Source organism: Etheostoma spectabile, chromosome 4 (assembly GCF_008692095.1).
Source record: "Etheostoma spectabile isolate EspeVRDwgs_2016 chromosome 4, UIUC_Espe_1.0, whole genome shotgun sequence".
Lineage (NCBI taxonomy): Eukaryota > Metazoa > Chordata > Actinopteri > Perciformes > Percidae > Etheostoma > Etheostoma spectabile.
Window position 1 is genome coordinate 20,202,977 of NC_045736.1, and position 17,345 is coordinate 20,220,321.

Sequence of the window (17,345 nt, forward strand, 5' to 3'; positions counted from 1 at the left end):
TCAAGCATTAACTATAGGAATTTCATACATTAATATCAAATGTATCGCTTAGTGCAGGTTTAACTGATTTCACAACTAACCATTAACAATTAACAACTGTAACCCTATACCATCACAGACTTTTGGTACAATATATTAAAATATTATTACATTTTTCTATCGGAACTCTGAAATAACTATGAGCCAGCAGGTACAGTGGGGTTCGAAAGTGTGGGCACCCCAGGTACAAATTTGTATTAATGTGCATAAAGAAGCCAAGAAAAGATGGAAAAATCTCCAAAAGGCATCAAATGACAGATTAGACAATCGTATAATATGTCACAAAAAAAAACTTCCACCATTTACATGGAACATCATTTACACTTTCAAAATAACAGAAATAAAAAAAATGGCATCTGCAAAAGTTTGGGCACCCTGCAGAGTTAATACCTTGTACTGCTCCCTTTGGAAAGTATCACAGCTTGGAAACGCTTCTTGTAGCCAGCAAAGAGTCTTTCAATTCATGTTTGAGGTGTCTTCACCCATTCTTCCCTATAAAAGTCTTCCAGTTCTTTGAGATTTCTGGGCGGTCTGTCACGCACTGCTCTTTTAAGGTCTATCCATAGATTTTCAATTATGTTGAGGTCAGGAGATTGTGAAGACCATGGCAAAACCTTCAGTTTACACCTCTTGATGTAATCCACCGTGGATTTTGAATCCTTGTCCATTTGTAGAAGCCATCCTCTCTTTAACTTCAGCTTTTACACAGATGGCATCAAGTGAGCGTCCAAAATTTGCTGAAATTTTGTTGAATCCATTTTTCCTTCTACTGGTAAAATGTTCCCTGTGCCACTGGCTGCAATACAACCCCAAAACAAGATTGATTGGGGGCAGTGTCTGCCAGGTCTTTCTGGATGATCGTGCAGTCAAACGTGGGGTTTTGACTTGCTTTTCTCACAATCCTGCGAGCGGTTCTGTCTGATATTTTTCTTGGTCTTCCAGATCTTGCTTTAACTTCCACCGTTCCTGATGACGGCCATTTCTTAATTACATTCCAAACAGAGGATATTGGCATCTGAAAACCCTTCGCTATCTTCTTATAGCCTTCTCCTGATTTGTGAGTGTCAACTATTTTCAGTTTCAGTTTTCTAGACAACTGCTAAGAAGAACCCATGGTGCTGATTGTTGGGGCGAGGTCAGATGAGTCTGGGCATTTAAAACCTTAAGATTGACATCACCTGGTCTTTCCAGAAGATGATTGAGAACAATCCATGACAGTAGGCTCGTTCGAGATGAGCCAGGTCTGCGCAGAATCGATCACCGGCGATCGGCGCCCGTTGCATGCCGGTTAGATTTGTGTCCGACTTGATCCCGACTTGCTCTGACGTCATGCACACGTGGGCAACGGAAATCTCACGAGAGCAAGGCGGCCGCAGTTCTGAGACGCAGGCGGCGCAGTTGCTTTTCACCGACTGCAAGAGCCAGGCGGACCCAGGCGGACCCAGAGCATGCTGGGAAACGCCGGCTTCTCAGCTGATTTAACACCTGATTGGTTTACAACATGATGACGTTTTACATAAACTTTTTATTGTTTTTGAATCGGAGCGATTTTAATTGCTATTTGTCTGATTTAAAGACTTATTCTGTCCAGAACACATGTTGTGTGACTGATATAGACTGTGTACAAGCTGATATGTGGGTCTGATTATATTTGATTAAATCGGAATCGCACCACAGTGTTTTCATCACTTCCTGTCCAGCCTGAAGGAGCTGGAATCGGCTGGAAACGGTCCGACTTTACCGCAGCTTTCTGTCACCGCCCCCCGCTGCTACCGCCTGCTCTCGTCCACTTTACAGGCGAGGCGCAGTTCATCTCGAACGAGCCTACTGTCAGGTCTCAGCTTTCCAAAGGGGGCGGTGCATGCTATAAACTCTGCAGGGTGCCCAAACGTTTGCAGACACCATTTTTTGGTTTTCTGTTATTTTGAAAGTATAAATAATGGAAATAAAATCAAACTTTTTGTGAAATATTATACGAATGTCTAATCTGTCATTTGATGCCTTTTGGAGATTTTTCCATCTTTTCTTGGCTTCTTTATGCACATTAATACAATTTTTTTACTGGGGTGCCCAAACTTTCGAACCCCACTGTGTGGAGACAGATGAACCAGAAAATAATCTCACAGAACAGCAGATATAGGTGCTGTGGTCACGCTGACGTTTCATAGCCAGCTGGGTGCCATGCAGAGTTCTGTAGAAAGCAGCAAGTGAAGCAAAACTTGCTGTGGTGAAATACAACTAAATATAAGCTGTGCATCCTCTGAGGATCATAAAATACAATATAGCCATAATTTATACATCCATCTTTCTTTTGTCTTAGGAATAGGTGATGTTTAGTAACGTTCACATTTAGGTGTGCTGAGGTGTGGTTCCCCTGCAGACTAATACCTGTGAATACCAAGATCAGGTTTAGTTAGGAAATGATTAATAGCAAAATGTCAACAGCAATTGCTATACTTATTTTATAGATTTTAGTTTCATAGTTGCAACATTGTACCTGTAGTAGTTGGGTTTAAAAGGGCCGTTCTTATTCAGGCCCAAGTATTTTGCTTGCTCATCAGAAAGCTCTGTCAGGTGGGCATCAAAAGTAGTCAGATGCAGACTCGCAACATATTCATCTGAAATACACAAAAATGGTTTAGTAAGAAAGATATACATACATATGCACTAGACTCACATGTACTCTCACAATTGAAATTCAAAGCAGACTGAGAAATAGATTAATTCACTCAGCGCTACAGCCCAGCCATGAGTAATGTTACATGTAAGATTTGAAACACTTTAATCCTGCAGGTCAGGGTTATTCATCTATATATTCTCACCCATCTTCTTGGGAAGCAAGTAAACATCCTGCTTGTATCGTCCCTCAGGAGCGTTGTACAACTCTATAAGGGCCAGTGCCTGAACACAAACATGGATTAATAATACTGTTGAAAATGGATTCACATTGTAAATTGAATGAAGAGCAATAACTGTAACATTGACTTTTGAGTGGACGGCAGCATAACTACTTTGTGTCTTTAGCTGATGTATAGCTTATTGCAGGCAGTCTGGTATTGTCAACATGTTACCTGAGTGGTGGCTGTGATGGACAAGACAAAGGTAGGGACAGTAGAGCAGCTGAGGTTAAGAAGACGTCCCTGTGGAAGAAAACACCATGTTGTCAAGAAACAATTGGGTTTAAACTGCTCGAACGTTATGAAACCTTCCATATCAACTAGGGGTGTCACCATTCTCCAAATACATGATTTGTTTTCGACTTTTGATTAAGGGAGGGTACTTTCCAACAATAGTTTGAGTTTCTCAGTTTACAAAGTGAACACGAATGCCCCATGGAGTCCCCTCGGAGCCAACATGCTTTGCCATTGTTGTTTGTTACATACTACACTCATAGGTAAGGCAAAATATTGCCACACCGATGACTTCTCCAACACATTTCCTGGATAATTCTCAGACATCTGATGTCCCTCCCTTTCCGGTCTCTGTTGCCATTCTCAAATTCTGTTCGCTTCAGGAAACAACAAAACTTCATGCTAGCAGACTACCCACTAAAAATGGCAAGATTGTTAGGGATTGCTGTGGACGAAGTTCACACGGCAATACACTGGTAAATGCAAATGAGGTTTAACCATGTATCCAGCTAATCCAACTATAATACTGTATGTGGCATTTTTTTGCAGGGTGCAAATGTTCCACCTAAACAAGTTCCTTTTCCAGAGACCATTTTGCAGAGCCATTGTTGCTGCGTCCAGATCCTAGCACCGCCCAAGACGATTGTGATATGTTTAAAGAAATGCTAACAGCCCAGAGCTGTTTTATTCTCCCATCCCAGAATGTATGTGTTATGTAGCCAGACCTTATTCCACAGTGCTGGGGAGATAGGTGGCAATGCAAGACTACTGGTAAGCTAACATTACATGCTACATTGTGTCTGTTGTATTTTTCTTCGAACGAACGTAAGTAGGTAGGGGTGAAGAGAGAAAATAAATACTGGGGGAAATCGCAAGTCCTATCTTTGATTTTGTCAGTTGAAACCCGAAGCAAATTTCAACTGATTTTAAAGTCAAAATCAAGATGTTGCTGTGTTCTAGTAGAAGCCAAAAACTGAGAGAGCAAGAGACTTCATCATTTATCTTGGAACTTTTTCTACAAATTGGAGGTCACTGTATGGTGTATAAATAATGTTTCAATCTATATCGTAATACATTATATATTATGTGCTATATTTATTGTGTGTGTTTTTGAGTTGCTTAGAATTTCTATCACATTGCAGCATAATATATGTTCTCCACAAATGAGACTAACATAGATTAATAAGGAAGTTTAAAACATGAAATCACATTAATCACATGCATGTATGCATGTGTGTCTGTATTTATCACATATGGTTGCAAGACATCCAGATATAGCCAATTACCTCAGCCAAAAGAATGACTCTCTTGCCATCAGGCCAAATGATGTGATCCACCTGAGAGCGCACTCTCTCCCAGGTCAGCTCAGGGGTCCGAAGACTTGCCTGCAAGGGATGAGAATATCACTCACCCTTAACTTCTTTATGATAGTTCAACACAATGAGACTGCCCCACCTCTTAGTACACTTAGGTTTATACAAATATACGCTAACCCAGACTGTAGGATAGATTTGGACTTTGAATTCTTTCATCATAAGCACTAGTTTACCACATCAATCTCAGTATTGGAGTGGCCCATGTTGCAGACAATAGAGCCATTTTTCATTCGGTCCAGCTGGTCTCTGGTCACCACATTCTTGTTCCCTACGGAAAGACACAATAAGCGTGTTTACATTCAAAGCAGTAATTGGTGTATTACCCAGTGATTATGGAATCACTGTGTAATGCCAGTTTTCCCCGTATACATGAGCAGTGACGAATGACAGGAGTAACTCTACCTCCATTACAGTAGGTGGCGTTCTGCCAACATACAACTAGTCAGAACAAGGCTTTTCTTGGCCACTTTTTCTTCCACTGGCCCACTGACAAAGGTATAGACTGAAAGGTTATAAAAAGTAAAGGACTTACCAGTGCATGTGATGATGACATCAACCTGGCGAATGACCTCATTCAGCTTAACCACTCTGAATCCATCCATGCTGATAAAAAAAGAAGAGCTTCAGCATTCAGCTTCAGTGAGGAAACTATCTATTATTTATTGACGAACAACTCAATTCAGCTGAAGGGCTGGAGTCCCTGTTAGGTCAAAGTAGTGTTTAATTAATGCTCATTAGTCATCTCACAATTTGTTTGTTAAATAATTAACTAAATATTATCATTCCGTCCCCTTTTTCTAGAAGGGTAGTGGTGGTGGACAGGGGATGTCTACAGGCTGATAGCAGGTCAACAGAAAATTCCACATAGAAGTGGTATACAGCCTTTGAAAGCTGGGAACAGCAAATAAAAATTTGAGTAAAGGTGCTCTAAGCGATGTCACGCATGTTTTAGGCTACACCATTTGTTGTCACATACAGCAAACATCTCCTCACTACCCGCGAGCTGCCTGTCTCCAGAACACACAGCCCAGGGTCTACAAAAGGACAACAAAAATAAACTGTGCCCACCTGTACCACAAAGCATACACAAACAGTGTTCCAGCCAATAACCGACAAGAAGGATTTAGGGGTGGGGTGGGGGGTTAGTGCACGGAAGCACAGAAGGGAGGGGGAGGATACAGGATGAGGAAGGGGCTAGGTAGTCTTGTTTTGTTTGAAAATACTTCAACGAGAAGTAACGTCACCATACATCACTTAGCGCACCTTTAATGAATTAGGTATTTAAAATTAATTGTGAAAGTGTATAGGGGTTTAGTACATTATGACATGAGTTTATGATGGCCATTTTCATGCTTACTTATGTCTTATAAGTTGCTTCAGCAGTTTTTGCTTTGATACCATTTGTTAAACAGATTTATTGCACAATTCAACCATTTCAGACCACTCAAGAATTGATTAAAAAAAATTGTAATAGCTAGCATGGTTGGTACCACTTGATTCTTTAGAGATAGTCTTGTTTCATATGATACCACTATCTTCACACTATCTCTAAATCTGAGCCTGCTACAGCCTCTGGAAGACAACAAGTTGGCTAGGGCCTTCTGCAGGGCTGTCGGAATTGCAAAGGAGTTGGCTCGCTATGCTATGTTATCCATACTGGTGTCTGTTCTATTCATTTATTTTTGACATTCAACACATTCAGTTTGCATAATCATTCCACTTGTTTTCCTCACCAGGCCTGCAGGGCACAAATGGGATCAATCTCTGTAATAGAAACAACGGCTCCCAGAGCTTTCAGAGCAGCACAACAACCTTTTCCAACCTGCAAAGACAATATGTTATACTGTGTGACCACCAGAGTTACATATGCCAATTATTATCATGACCTTCGTAAAGAAATTACGCTTGCATGTATCAGTATTTAAACACAAGCCATCTTAGTGCAAAACAAGACTCTAGATATTTAACATGGCAAGCCTACTAATCTCCTAGTCCTGCGGACTTTGATTCTCTAACATTATCTAGAATCAATAGTCAGACCCATAAACACTGTCCAATGAAATGTGATGAGCTGTTGTGTGATGAGTCCATGGCTTGTGCTGGCTGTGGTTTTAGCATTGAATCATCATGAATGTTTTTACCGCTACGTGATAAAGATTAGTATGTAGCATGTTAACGTTAACAGAAGTATCTCACCTCTCCGTACCCACATACGACCATCTGTTTGCCTCCAAACATGACATCTGTGGTTCTCTTCAAGCTAGAGAGGTTTGAGGCATAAAATTAGCACTTTTATGTAGAATTGAGACACTGCAGCCGTTCCGCGGTTGGTGGAAATCAGGGGTTAGTGTCATAACTCGTAATGAAACACCTGCTCCAAGATATCAGTGTACCTTGCAGATTATTAATCAGAATGAACCAGAAAAGCAGTGACCCGACACATTGTTGAGACACATTGAAGAGTGGTGGACTATTTATATGCTGCCGTGGTGATAATTTACAGGAGGGTAATAAAAGGCATTGGTTTTATTTTCTTCTAATGACTCCGCTTAACGCTGGGCCAAACACCCAGTGTTAAGCAGAGTCATTAGAAGAGCAATACAAGGGCAACAGCTTTTTAAAAAGCTATTGAGGTTACATGCAAATTTGTTCTCTATGGACCGGGTGATGGCAGCAATGTTTCGTGACCTTTACGTCCCTCCAGTGTTACAGTAATGAAAGGTCCAATGTGGCAGCTGACAACACACTCAGGAATGAAGGAAAAGTCATGTGAACAGCTGAACTAGACTGTGGACAGCAAAACCTTTTTTTTTTTTTTTTTTAAAGCTGAACAAATTTACTGTAATGACAAAGTAATTGATGCAAACTTTTCTCATACGACTTGAGTGTGTTGTGAGTTCACAGCTGAGTCAATGTTTTTCAGTTGGAGGGAATAAGCAGGCACTGTTTGACTTGAACCCTCTCATTGGTTTTTGAGATTGTTTTCACTATACAAACAAGGGCCTTCGTTGGATGGATTTCTTTCCAACCCAAAATCAAGCTATCCAATGAACAAACTGTACCAGTGTTTCAACATCAGTTTGACTTATTGTTCAGTCTTGCAATAACCAAATACTTTAAAGTCAAGCTTACTCACCCATCCAAGATTGACTCTCTGCAGCAGTACAGGTTGTCAAACTTCTGCTTTGTCACAGAGTCATTTACATTCATAGCAGGTACACACAGCTTCCCAGCTTTAGACAGCTGATACAACCTAGAGAGCCAAGAGTAAGGTAGTTGCGTGTTTCTGTGGGTGTGTCAAAAAATATTTTAAAGGAAACATATCTATTAAAAACTACATTACCTGTGAACCCCAGTGACACTTTCCTCTACAATGCCCCTGATCTTCTTGAATACATTGGGGTATTTCTTGTACATCCAGTGTGTCAAGTCTCCTCCATCATCAAGGATCTAACAAATAAGAAAATGCTGAATAAATTAATTGCAATGCAAATATTTACATATAAGTAGCTATTAATTGAAATAATGTGAAAATAATGGCTGCGCCTGTGCCAGTTTAAATGGCTATTTGAAGAATTTGTTTGTCTAGATCATTCACATAACAGTCTATTGCTACATAAATTGTCCTCTTCCCAAAAGGTAGAAAACAATCTTTTCTTTGTACCATGTTGGGCTGCCAACCCTCATTGTTGACACAGCGGTCAATGCACCACCAGAAGTCATCCTCAGACTCCCCTTTCCAGGCAAACACAGCCACACCTGAAATATAACCGATGGGGCACATCTTGAAGAATCTTACATCAACAATCTTGTGTGTGGCTATAGGCTGCAATCAAAGAAACATTTTCTCAAATTGCACATTTGGCAGTGAATGAGGGAAAAGTTACCGTAATGACTCTGTGATGGTGAATTATTTAAAAAGACACAACCTTCAGGTTCAAAATGATAAGCATCTAATAATTCTACGTTGCATATTTAAGAACATGTCATTTCTTATAGCTTCCTAGAGAGAATGAAAATATCATTATTGGGTGCAAGTGCAAGCTGGAGAACTGTTCAGACAGACAGAAGCTGACATTTATGCTTTCTAATTGAAAATGTAGTTTTTTTTCCACATTAAACAGCTCAGCATGCAGTAGACTGTGTACAGAGATAAATTACTGAACACATACTAAACCCCCAGGATCCCGCATGATCTCCACTGAGCGCCTACTAAATCTGTTCACACTTCTTAAACTACATCACATAGCAACTGCAGATAAAGGGCTTTACTAAATGGCAAATCTTAAGTGTTCCCATTATCCCTGCAGGGATGATATTTCAAAAGTTAATTAAACATTTCTAAACAGAAAGAAGAAAACACCTTATTGTTTGTAATAATGTGCAATAATGTGCAATTTAAACATGTATGATTTTTACACTTCTGTGTTGACAACTTTATCACCAACATCGATTACACGTAAAAGTGAGTCGGGGTGTTTGAGCTCCAAAACTAAATGTTCTTCACCTTCTCTACTGCTTACCAATCTCTGACAGAGCAGCAGCCACTTCATTCTGCGTAGAGTAAATGTTGCATGCAGTCCAGCGGCACTCAGCACCAAGAGCCACCAGAGTCTCGATCAGGACCTGAAAACAGAAGAAGAAAATGGTCAAATGAGAAAAACTATTTACTGGTCACAAACACAACAGGCTGCTAATCAATCCTTTTATTAGTTTATTTTGGGTATTACTCCATAACAATGAAGGTTACAAAGAACCAGGGGGCTAACCAGGAAAGGGATTAAGCCGGGATATTCCAGTTATCCTGGATGAATTTAGCCTTTACTTGATTGCACAAAAGCAGAGGCACCTAAGCTACCATTAAGATTTATTCAGTGCAGCTAGTCTGCTCCTGACCAGGCTTTACAGCCAGGATTTATTAATTCTGGGGATTTTTCTGTTCACTCAACAGGGGTTTTTACATTATTATTATTATTATTATTATTAGCCTGCATTAAAACACAACAGGTGCATAATGCGGTTCAGTTAAGCACTATTATTTTAACATTGTGACCATTATTTAAAAGAATATTCATGTGACAGTCATTGTTACTGTTAGATTGTGTTTATGCTGTTCATATTGTTGTTAGAAGTTTTTATGAATATGTTATGGCAGTTGCTGAGAGGATTAGAAAAGGCTGATACAGAAGTCAGCGATGAAGGATAATATATAAAGTGCTATACACGTGTTAGTGGTTCACAACAATGGTAGACTGGTCAAAAACCAATACACCTTTAATTATTTTAGCTGATTTATTTTTTTTTGTATTCTTTAACAATAAAGGATTGTGTATGTTCCTCTTCCATGTGCATTTTATCTACCATAGCACATACTTTGTGTTCTCTCCAGTAAAACAGTAAACCGGGACTATAATTTGGGAGGATTGTACAATTATAAAAACCTATCCTAATTGTACAATCCTCTTTATTTATAGTCTGAGTTCACTTGACCAGTATCTATATAGTGTAGACTACTGTACATTCATTAAACAACAGGGAAGGCATCTCAATAGTTTTTTACCATGTACTTAGCTGGGAGAAAATAACGGATGAATACTCTGTTACAGTCATGTTTACAGTGATTTTATTACTTAAGTATCTTTATAGTTTCTAGATTTTAGAGTCCAATTTCTTCAGTGGCTTTCTTTTCTAGGTCTATGTACTGTATACAAGGAAGCAAAGCATATAATTTGTAAAGAAGAAAATTCAGCCTTTGTTAAAAAATGTTAAATAAAATAAAACTGAGAAAACTGAGAAAAAGCATAGACCGACTGAATGATCTAAAATATGCATACACATACAATTGCTCTCAAATGAAACCATTCAAGAAGTTGGGCTAATTATTTCCACAAATCAACTACTGTACACCATCTGTAATCGACCTTGCGGTCTGTTTAAGAAAGCTGTGAACGTACATCTATCTGAATTAATACATCCTGGCTCGACCTAGTCACTCCTCCTCAGCCTGGCTTGGCCTTCGTAAAACACACCAAGCCAGGATGCAGTGATTAGACTAGGTCAAGCCTTGCTTTCAGCAATCCTGTCATTCAGTTATCCTGGATTTATAAAATCTGCTTTTGTGCAATAGCCCTCTGGTCCTTATTACCGTATGTCTGCCACCTCTCGCATACTTTATTTGGCTCAGTGGGATCAGCAATTTGTTGATAGCTGATGAGTTGTCCATTAAACACAGCCAATTGTGTACTTAATTAAAATACAGAAAACTCCACAGCACTTTATTCATTCAACACAGGTAATCCAAGAGTTGGCATGTGTTTTCTAGACAGTTAAGTAGTGCAGAAACTGAATAAAATTGACATAGAACACTATCTGAATTAAGAGGCATCACACTGCACACACAACCTTTGCTTGGGCATTCCAGCTCAAAGTCAGAGAGAAATCTTACTGCAGTCTGGGCAGTGATGTGAGTGCAGCCCACAATTTTGGCACCTGCCAACGGTTTCTCACTCTGTGCTCTTTTCCTGAGTGAGATCAACGCGGACATATCTGAAAATGAGAGAACATAAAAGAGGGATACGTGGAACAGCAGATGATCTCCTAAAACTCAAATTCCCACTCTCTATCCATAAAAAATATATAATATAGTCTTTACAGAAAAAATTATCTGAAATTGTTAATTTTTCTAAATTTGTGTAATATGGTGTAATTGGTAATCAGGTTTTATTCCTTTAAATAGATCAAATAAAACCAGTCAGATCAGAAAATCTTAAGGGACACTAGCTAATAATCAATAGATAACATTACAGATATGTTTTAAAATCTGGATAATGATTGGTTTAACATACCATATCAGGACAGAGGACTTTTAGATTAATTAGACAACAATCGAGAATAAAAACAACATTCAAGAATGAAAATGGTAAAGTGACTTTGTCCCTGCTGTGACTTACCTTGTTCTGCGATCTCAATCTCACGTCGGCCAAATTCAGCCTGTTTGATGTTCTTCACACAGAAGTCGCTGCTGCCTTTGGAGTTGACCTGTGTTTTGTCCCGCGGTGAGGACTCATCGTCAGAGCTATCAGTATAGGACGCAGCTGTAAAGGAAACAAGGCTTTAAAAGAACTTGCTAAATTAAAGCCACAGAAGGAGTAAAAATCATTTAATGAATTTAGAGCTCCATATTCACCATCTCCCTTTACCACACTGAAGTTCAGTTAAGCTATATAATAACACAGTTTTGTTTAATCAAAGACATTATAAACTTATAAATAGTATACTGAAAATAAATTTAACATTGGTGCACATGTGTATCTGGCTGCCTCTTTTTCTTACCGGAGCCGTAGCTGTCGGTGGATGACTGAGAGATGGAGCGGGACAGGGAGCGACGGCCTGCCTTGGTGGGGAACCTGCTAAACTCCTGCTTGTCCTCCACAAACTGGATTTGCTGATATATAATAAATAGATGAAAGTCATGTTACACACTGGATGCTTTCATGGATGTTTAAACTGAAACATAATTAACAAATAGAAATGAGAGTTGAAGTGTTTTCTTCTTTGCTTAAAAACTTGTGGCAATATGATAATCCTACTTAAAAAACTAGTGATCTTATTTTGTTGTACTGCCAAAAACAGATGACGAAGACGATGGCCACATCTGACCCATGTTTGTAATCATTGTGAATGTTGTGGTTTAAAAGTGATTGGCATGTGCATCTGAATTGGAACTATTGATTAATTACAAAAATTATTATTCTGGCCTACTACCGTATTTAGATTCAGCTTGTTGCAGTCTCATCTGCTGGTTATTCTTTATTTTTCTGGATCCACACGAGTAGTTGATCCATGCTTAGGCAAAGCTCTGTATGTCTGTCTTAGAAATTGGTGCTTTTGTTGTGTGTTCCTAGCTTTATGTCTGGTCAGCTAACTTTTTTCACAGCTTTAAACAGGATTTTTTTGTTGACAGGGATTTTGCATGCATGGAAGCAACATCAGATAGTGAGAAAAAAAAAAAAATTATGGAGAAGTTTTTTCCCCCGCCATGCCAGGTGACATTGTATACCCAGCCTAAAAAACAAAAAAGTCTGAGATACAAGGAATCAGACCTTGGGGAAATAACTTAATACAGACCAAAGCATGTCCCAACCTCATTCTTATCATTGAAGAAGATTCAGGATCTTCATCCTGCTACGGTCGGTCTCTAGTTTCTAAGTAAAGGCCTGGCACTGAAAAGCCTCCACATACCAGTGAAAATAACATGGCAACAAGGCGACAAGACACTAAATATTTCCACCCGGACAGGATGGTGTTGGTTACAGGGTCCCAAAGCCTGACCAATACTGACTGATTGATTGTGGTTTCCTCAGTTCTAATTATTTATGAGCCTCATTAAAGATTGTCTATATTTGCTGTATTAAAAAGAGCTTCTTCTAGACTCCATGCCAAGGGGATAGTGGTGATGTTGTTGTAACTACTGATGATTGGGTTGAATTGGCTGGATGTTATGCTGTCACTTGACGTACATTCTTTTATGTGAGCTGGTTTAAGCATTTGTTTTACATATATTTACATTATGTATTTACATTATGCTTAGTGTTTAAGTTGATGTTCAATTCAATTTTATTTATAGTATCAATTCATAACAACAGTTATCTCAAGACACTTTACAGATAGAGTAGGTCTAGACCACACTCTATAATTTACAAAGACCCAACAGTTCTAATAGTTCCCTTCAAAGCAAGCAACAGTGTGACAGTGGCGAGGAAAACTCCTTTAAGGAAGAAACCTCGGACAGACCCAGGCTGTTGGTAGGTGGTGTCTGACGGGCCGGTCGGGGTTGAAATAAATAGTGGCAATAATAGTCACAGTAAAAGATAATGTGAATTACATTAACTGTATTACCATGACTTGATTTGTTTTAGTATTCGACACTGGATCATACCTGTTGTTACTTGACCTTGTTTTATTGTTTTCATACGTTATCTACCAAGAGAGCATGACTGATTACATTCCAACAGTGTAACTAACTCTTTAACCAAACTAATTGTTGTATTATAACATTAGGTTCCTCCCAGAAAGATGAGGATGTGAAACTATTCTACAGTCAGTCTTACTACTCAATCTTCAGTGTTGAGCTTTTGCCTTTGACAGAATTATGTGATTTATGTTTGCACAATGAAACACATTATAGTTTGCATTTTGTCTGAAACTGGTATTCATTTGTCCACTCCAATACGGTGTTCAAAAACTTTCCACACTGAAGTAAGCAGAAATTCACGCTCCACCTCTCCTTTGTTCCATGAAAGTGTCAGTTAACATCCTTCTTTTGTGAGTGTTACAATGAGCAAATCATTCAGTTGTTTCCTTGAGTTGGCTGTGGTAAGGAAGTAAAGCAATTTACGTGAAACGTAAGAAACTGCGAAGACCAAAAATTTTAATTGATCTTGTCCTTTAAAGAAACACAATTGTGAGGATTAAAACAAATGTACAGTATATATGTCGACAGTGTTAATGAGACAGAGGTGACTTTTCAATGGTGATCTCCTATTACTTTTAAGCACAAACAATCTGCCAAAACTGTCTCTTCTTACTACTTCACAATCTGGGGTACAGAAAAACAAACTCGTAACATCCCATAATGTCTAATAATGTAACAAATGTATAAATCACATGCAATAAGAATCTGCCTTTTTTCTGAGGTGCACCACTTTCTTGTGTAGGTATAGGATTTTTTCTGCAACACAGATTGAGAGCCAATCCATGTGTGAATCATTATTAGTGTATTTTTTGCTTTAATGTAACATTTGTTTGACTGAAGGATACATTTATTCGGGTGGCAGGCAGTATGACCTGTTGTGTAAGGCAGGACCCCGTGCACGCAAATGATTACCAGACAAATTAGGTAGCTACACTAGCTACAATATTTTTACAAAATGTTATACATTTATGCCAAACTGTACAAAGGGGGTTGGCTGAACGGTCTTACCTTTTTAACTGGTTTGTGAGTAGGCACAGCGCTGAAGGCGGACGACAGCTCTCCCATGTTCATTTCGCTGTTCTTGCTCACGGTCATGGCTGAATATTTTTCCGCTACGTTTTCGCTCTCTTTCACCTCTTTGCTCGCCTGTTTCACTTCCAGCTTCACCTCCACGGCCGGATCCGACATGTTGACAACGTCTGTCTAAAACGTGACCGGAGGTCACAAATACAACCGTAGAGTCCTCTCCGGTAGTAGCGTCAGAAAAGCTATATATCGCGCTGCTAGCTAACTACGGTGCAACAACGAGCGTAAGAGAGACTTTCAAATTACGCACATATAAACACAGAAAAAGAAAGCAACTATGGGGTAACTGTTTGTGTCCTTCGCAATGATTTGGTGCTGACAAATGTCCTTATGCTGCCTGTTATGTTGCGTAGAGGGAGGCCGTGGCGAGTCCCTTCTGGCTCAGCTGTCAACTGTCTGAGTAACTTTGAGGGCGGTAACCATTCTCATGCAACCAACAGACTGAGGGGGGCGTTGCTTTTATACAGCTGCGTTCAGGGGTAGTGGGACAAGAAACTTATGCCCATTTTCCCTATAGCACCGTATCTCGATTAATGTGAGCTGTTCTAAAAGCAGCCATATATGCAACTTTCTTTTAATTGCTTTATCCACTTGCAATCTAATCAGAAAAGTTCCACATACAATCTAATTTGCATGATATGCATTTTGTTCTCATATGTCTACTTACTGTGTATTTGTTTTATTCTGATGTTTGTAGAAAAAAATCTTTTGACTAGGAAATCCCGACTAGGCTACTTAAAGAAGTTTTACCTTTAGTCAACACTTCTCTACTAGATATAACCAATCTGTCTTTATTAACAGGCCATGTACCACAGTACTTTAAAGTAATTGAACCTCTTCTAAAAAAAAAGTCCAACCTTGATCCAGATGTTTTAGCCAACTATAGACCTATATCCAACCTTCCATATCTCTCTAAGATTCTTTAGAAAGCAGTCGTCAAACAGCTGTGACTTTAGGCATAGCAACAGCTTATTTGAGGATTTTCAGTCAGGATTTAGAGTTCATCATAGCACAGAGACAGCACTTGTGGAAATTTCTAATGACCTCCTAATTGCATCAGACAAAGGACTTATCTCTGTACTGGTGTTATTAGATCTTAGTGCTGCATTTGTTACCATTTCACTTACATAGTATTGCAAAAATCAGGAATATCCTGTCTAAAAACGATGCAGAAAAACTATTCCATGCTTTTGTTACTTTTAGGATGGATTACTGCCATTCTTTATTATCAGGCTGCTCGAAAAAGTCCATAAAGACTCTTCAGCTGATCCAGAATGCTGTGGCACGTGTTCTGACAGAAACCAGGAAAAGACTTCTCCTGTTTTAGCTTCTCTGCACTGACTTCCTGTAAAATCCAGAATAGAAATTGAAATCCTTCTTCTCACCTACAAAGCTCTTCATGATCAGGCACCATCTTATCTTAAAGAGCTCATAGTATCCTACTACACCACCAGAGCACTGTGCTCCCAGAATGCAGGGTAACTTGTGGTTCCTAGAGTCTCTAAAAGTAGAATGGGAGTCAGAGCGTTTCGCTATCAAGCTCCTCTCCAGTGGAACCAGGTTCCAGTTTGGGTTCAGGAGGCAGACACCGTCTCCACATTTAAGAGTAAGACTTTCCTCTGATAAAGCTTATAGTTAGGGCTGGCTCAGGAGAGTCCTGAACCAACCCTTAGTTACGCTGCTATAGGCCTAGAATGCTGGGGGACTTCCCATGATGCACTGAGCACCTCTCTCTTCCTCCTTCTCTCCATCTGTATGTAACCTCATTCCAATAATGCATGTTTCTAACTCGACTTCTTCCCTTTCCCGGAGTCTTGTGCTCTCTCGCCCCTCTCCTCCTATTGCTTCCTGCAGGTGTTTCTGGCTCTGGCTCTGTGGTTGGAGTCACCTGCTGCCTCCATGTTAAAAAAAAGGAAGTTTTTCCTTGCCTCTGTTGCCTAGTGCTTTCTCTGGGTGGGAATTGTTGGGTTTCTGTAAATAACATAGAGTACGGTCTAGACCTGCTCTTTTATGAAAAGCGCAATGAGATAACTGTTGTTGGGATTTAGCGCTGTATAAATAAAATTGAATTAAATGGAAAACTACAGTGGTGTGAAAAAGTGTTTGCCCCCTTCCTCATTTCCTGTTCCTTTGCATGTTTGTCACACTTAAGTGTTTTGGAACATCAAACCAATTTAAACAATAGTCAAGGACAACACAAGTAAACACAAAATGCAATTTGTAAATGAAGGTGTTTATTATTAAAGGTGAAAAAAAATCCAAACCATCATGGCCCTGTGTGAAAAAGTGATTGCCCCCTAAACCTAATAACTGGTTGGGCCACCCTTAGCAGCAACAACTGCAACCAAGCGTTTGCGATAACGTGCAATGAGGCTTTTACAGCGTCCTGGAGGAATTTTGGCCCACTCATCTTTGCAGAATTGTCCTAATTCAGTTACATTAGAGGGTTTTCGAGCATGAACGGCCTTTTTAAGGTCATACCACAACATCTCATAGGATTCAGGTCAGGACTTTGGCTGGGCCACTCCAAAGTCTTCATTTTGTTTTTCTTCAGCCATTCGGTGGTGGACTTGCTGGTGTGTTTAGGATCATTGTCCTGCTGCAGAACCCAAGTTCGTTTCAGCTTGGGTACATGAACAGATGGTCGGACATTCTCCTTCAGGATCTCTTGGTAGACAGCAGAATTCATAGTTCCTTTTATCACGGCAAGTCTTCTAGGTCCTGAAGCAGCAAAACAGC

The 17,345-nt window shown here is 39.6% G+C and overlaps 1 protein-coding gene across 1 annotated transcript; it reads right to left on the reverse strand.

The window, feature by feature from the left end:
- Nucleotides 1-2,134: 2,134 nt before the first annotated feature.
- LOC116687283 (S-adenosylhomocysteine hydrolase-like protein 1) lies at nt 2,135-15,023 on the reverse strand. Its single transcript, XM_032512549.1, has 17 exons — nt 14,529-15,023; nt 11,879-11,990; nt 11,497-11,640; nt 10,992-11,092; nt 9,070-9,172; nt 8,211-8,305; nt 7,890-7,996; nt 7,683-7,799; nt 6,743-6,806; nt 6,280-6,368; nt 5,079-5,149; nt 4,720-4,814; nt 4,457-4,555; nt 3,111-3,179; nt 2,862-2,940; nt 2,537-2,657; nt 2,135-2,427 (listed from the first exon to the last, which is right to left on the reverse strand). Exons 1-17 carry the CDS (start codon nt 14,706-14,708, stop codon nt 2,421-2,423), a joined length of 1,653 nt encoding a protein of 550 aa, XP_032368440.1. The 5' UTR covers nt 14,709-15,023; the 3' UTR covers nt 2,135-2,420.
- Nucleotides 15,024-17,345: the final 2,322 nt, after the last annotated feature.

Excerpts from the sequence above, each read along its gene's own strand:
- LOC116687283 (XM_032512549.1), bottom strand. The coding sequence starts at position 14,708 with ATGTCGGATCCGGCCGTGGAGGTGAAGCTGGAAGTGAAACAGGCGAGC. Across the intron at positions 11,991-14,528 it reads CTCACAAACCAGTTAAAAAG|CAAATCCAGTTTGTGGAGGA; the intron begins GTAAGACCGTTC and ends ATTATATATCAG. Across the intron at positions 5,150-6,279 it reads ATTTGTGCCCTGCAGGCCTG|CATGGATGGATTCAGAGTGG; the intron begins GTGAGGAAAACA and ends TTTTTTTATCAG.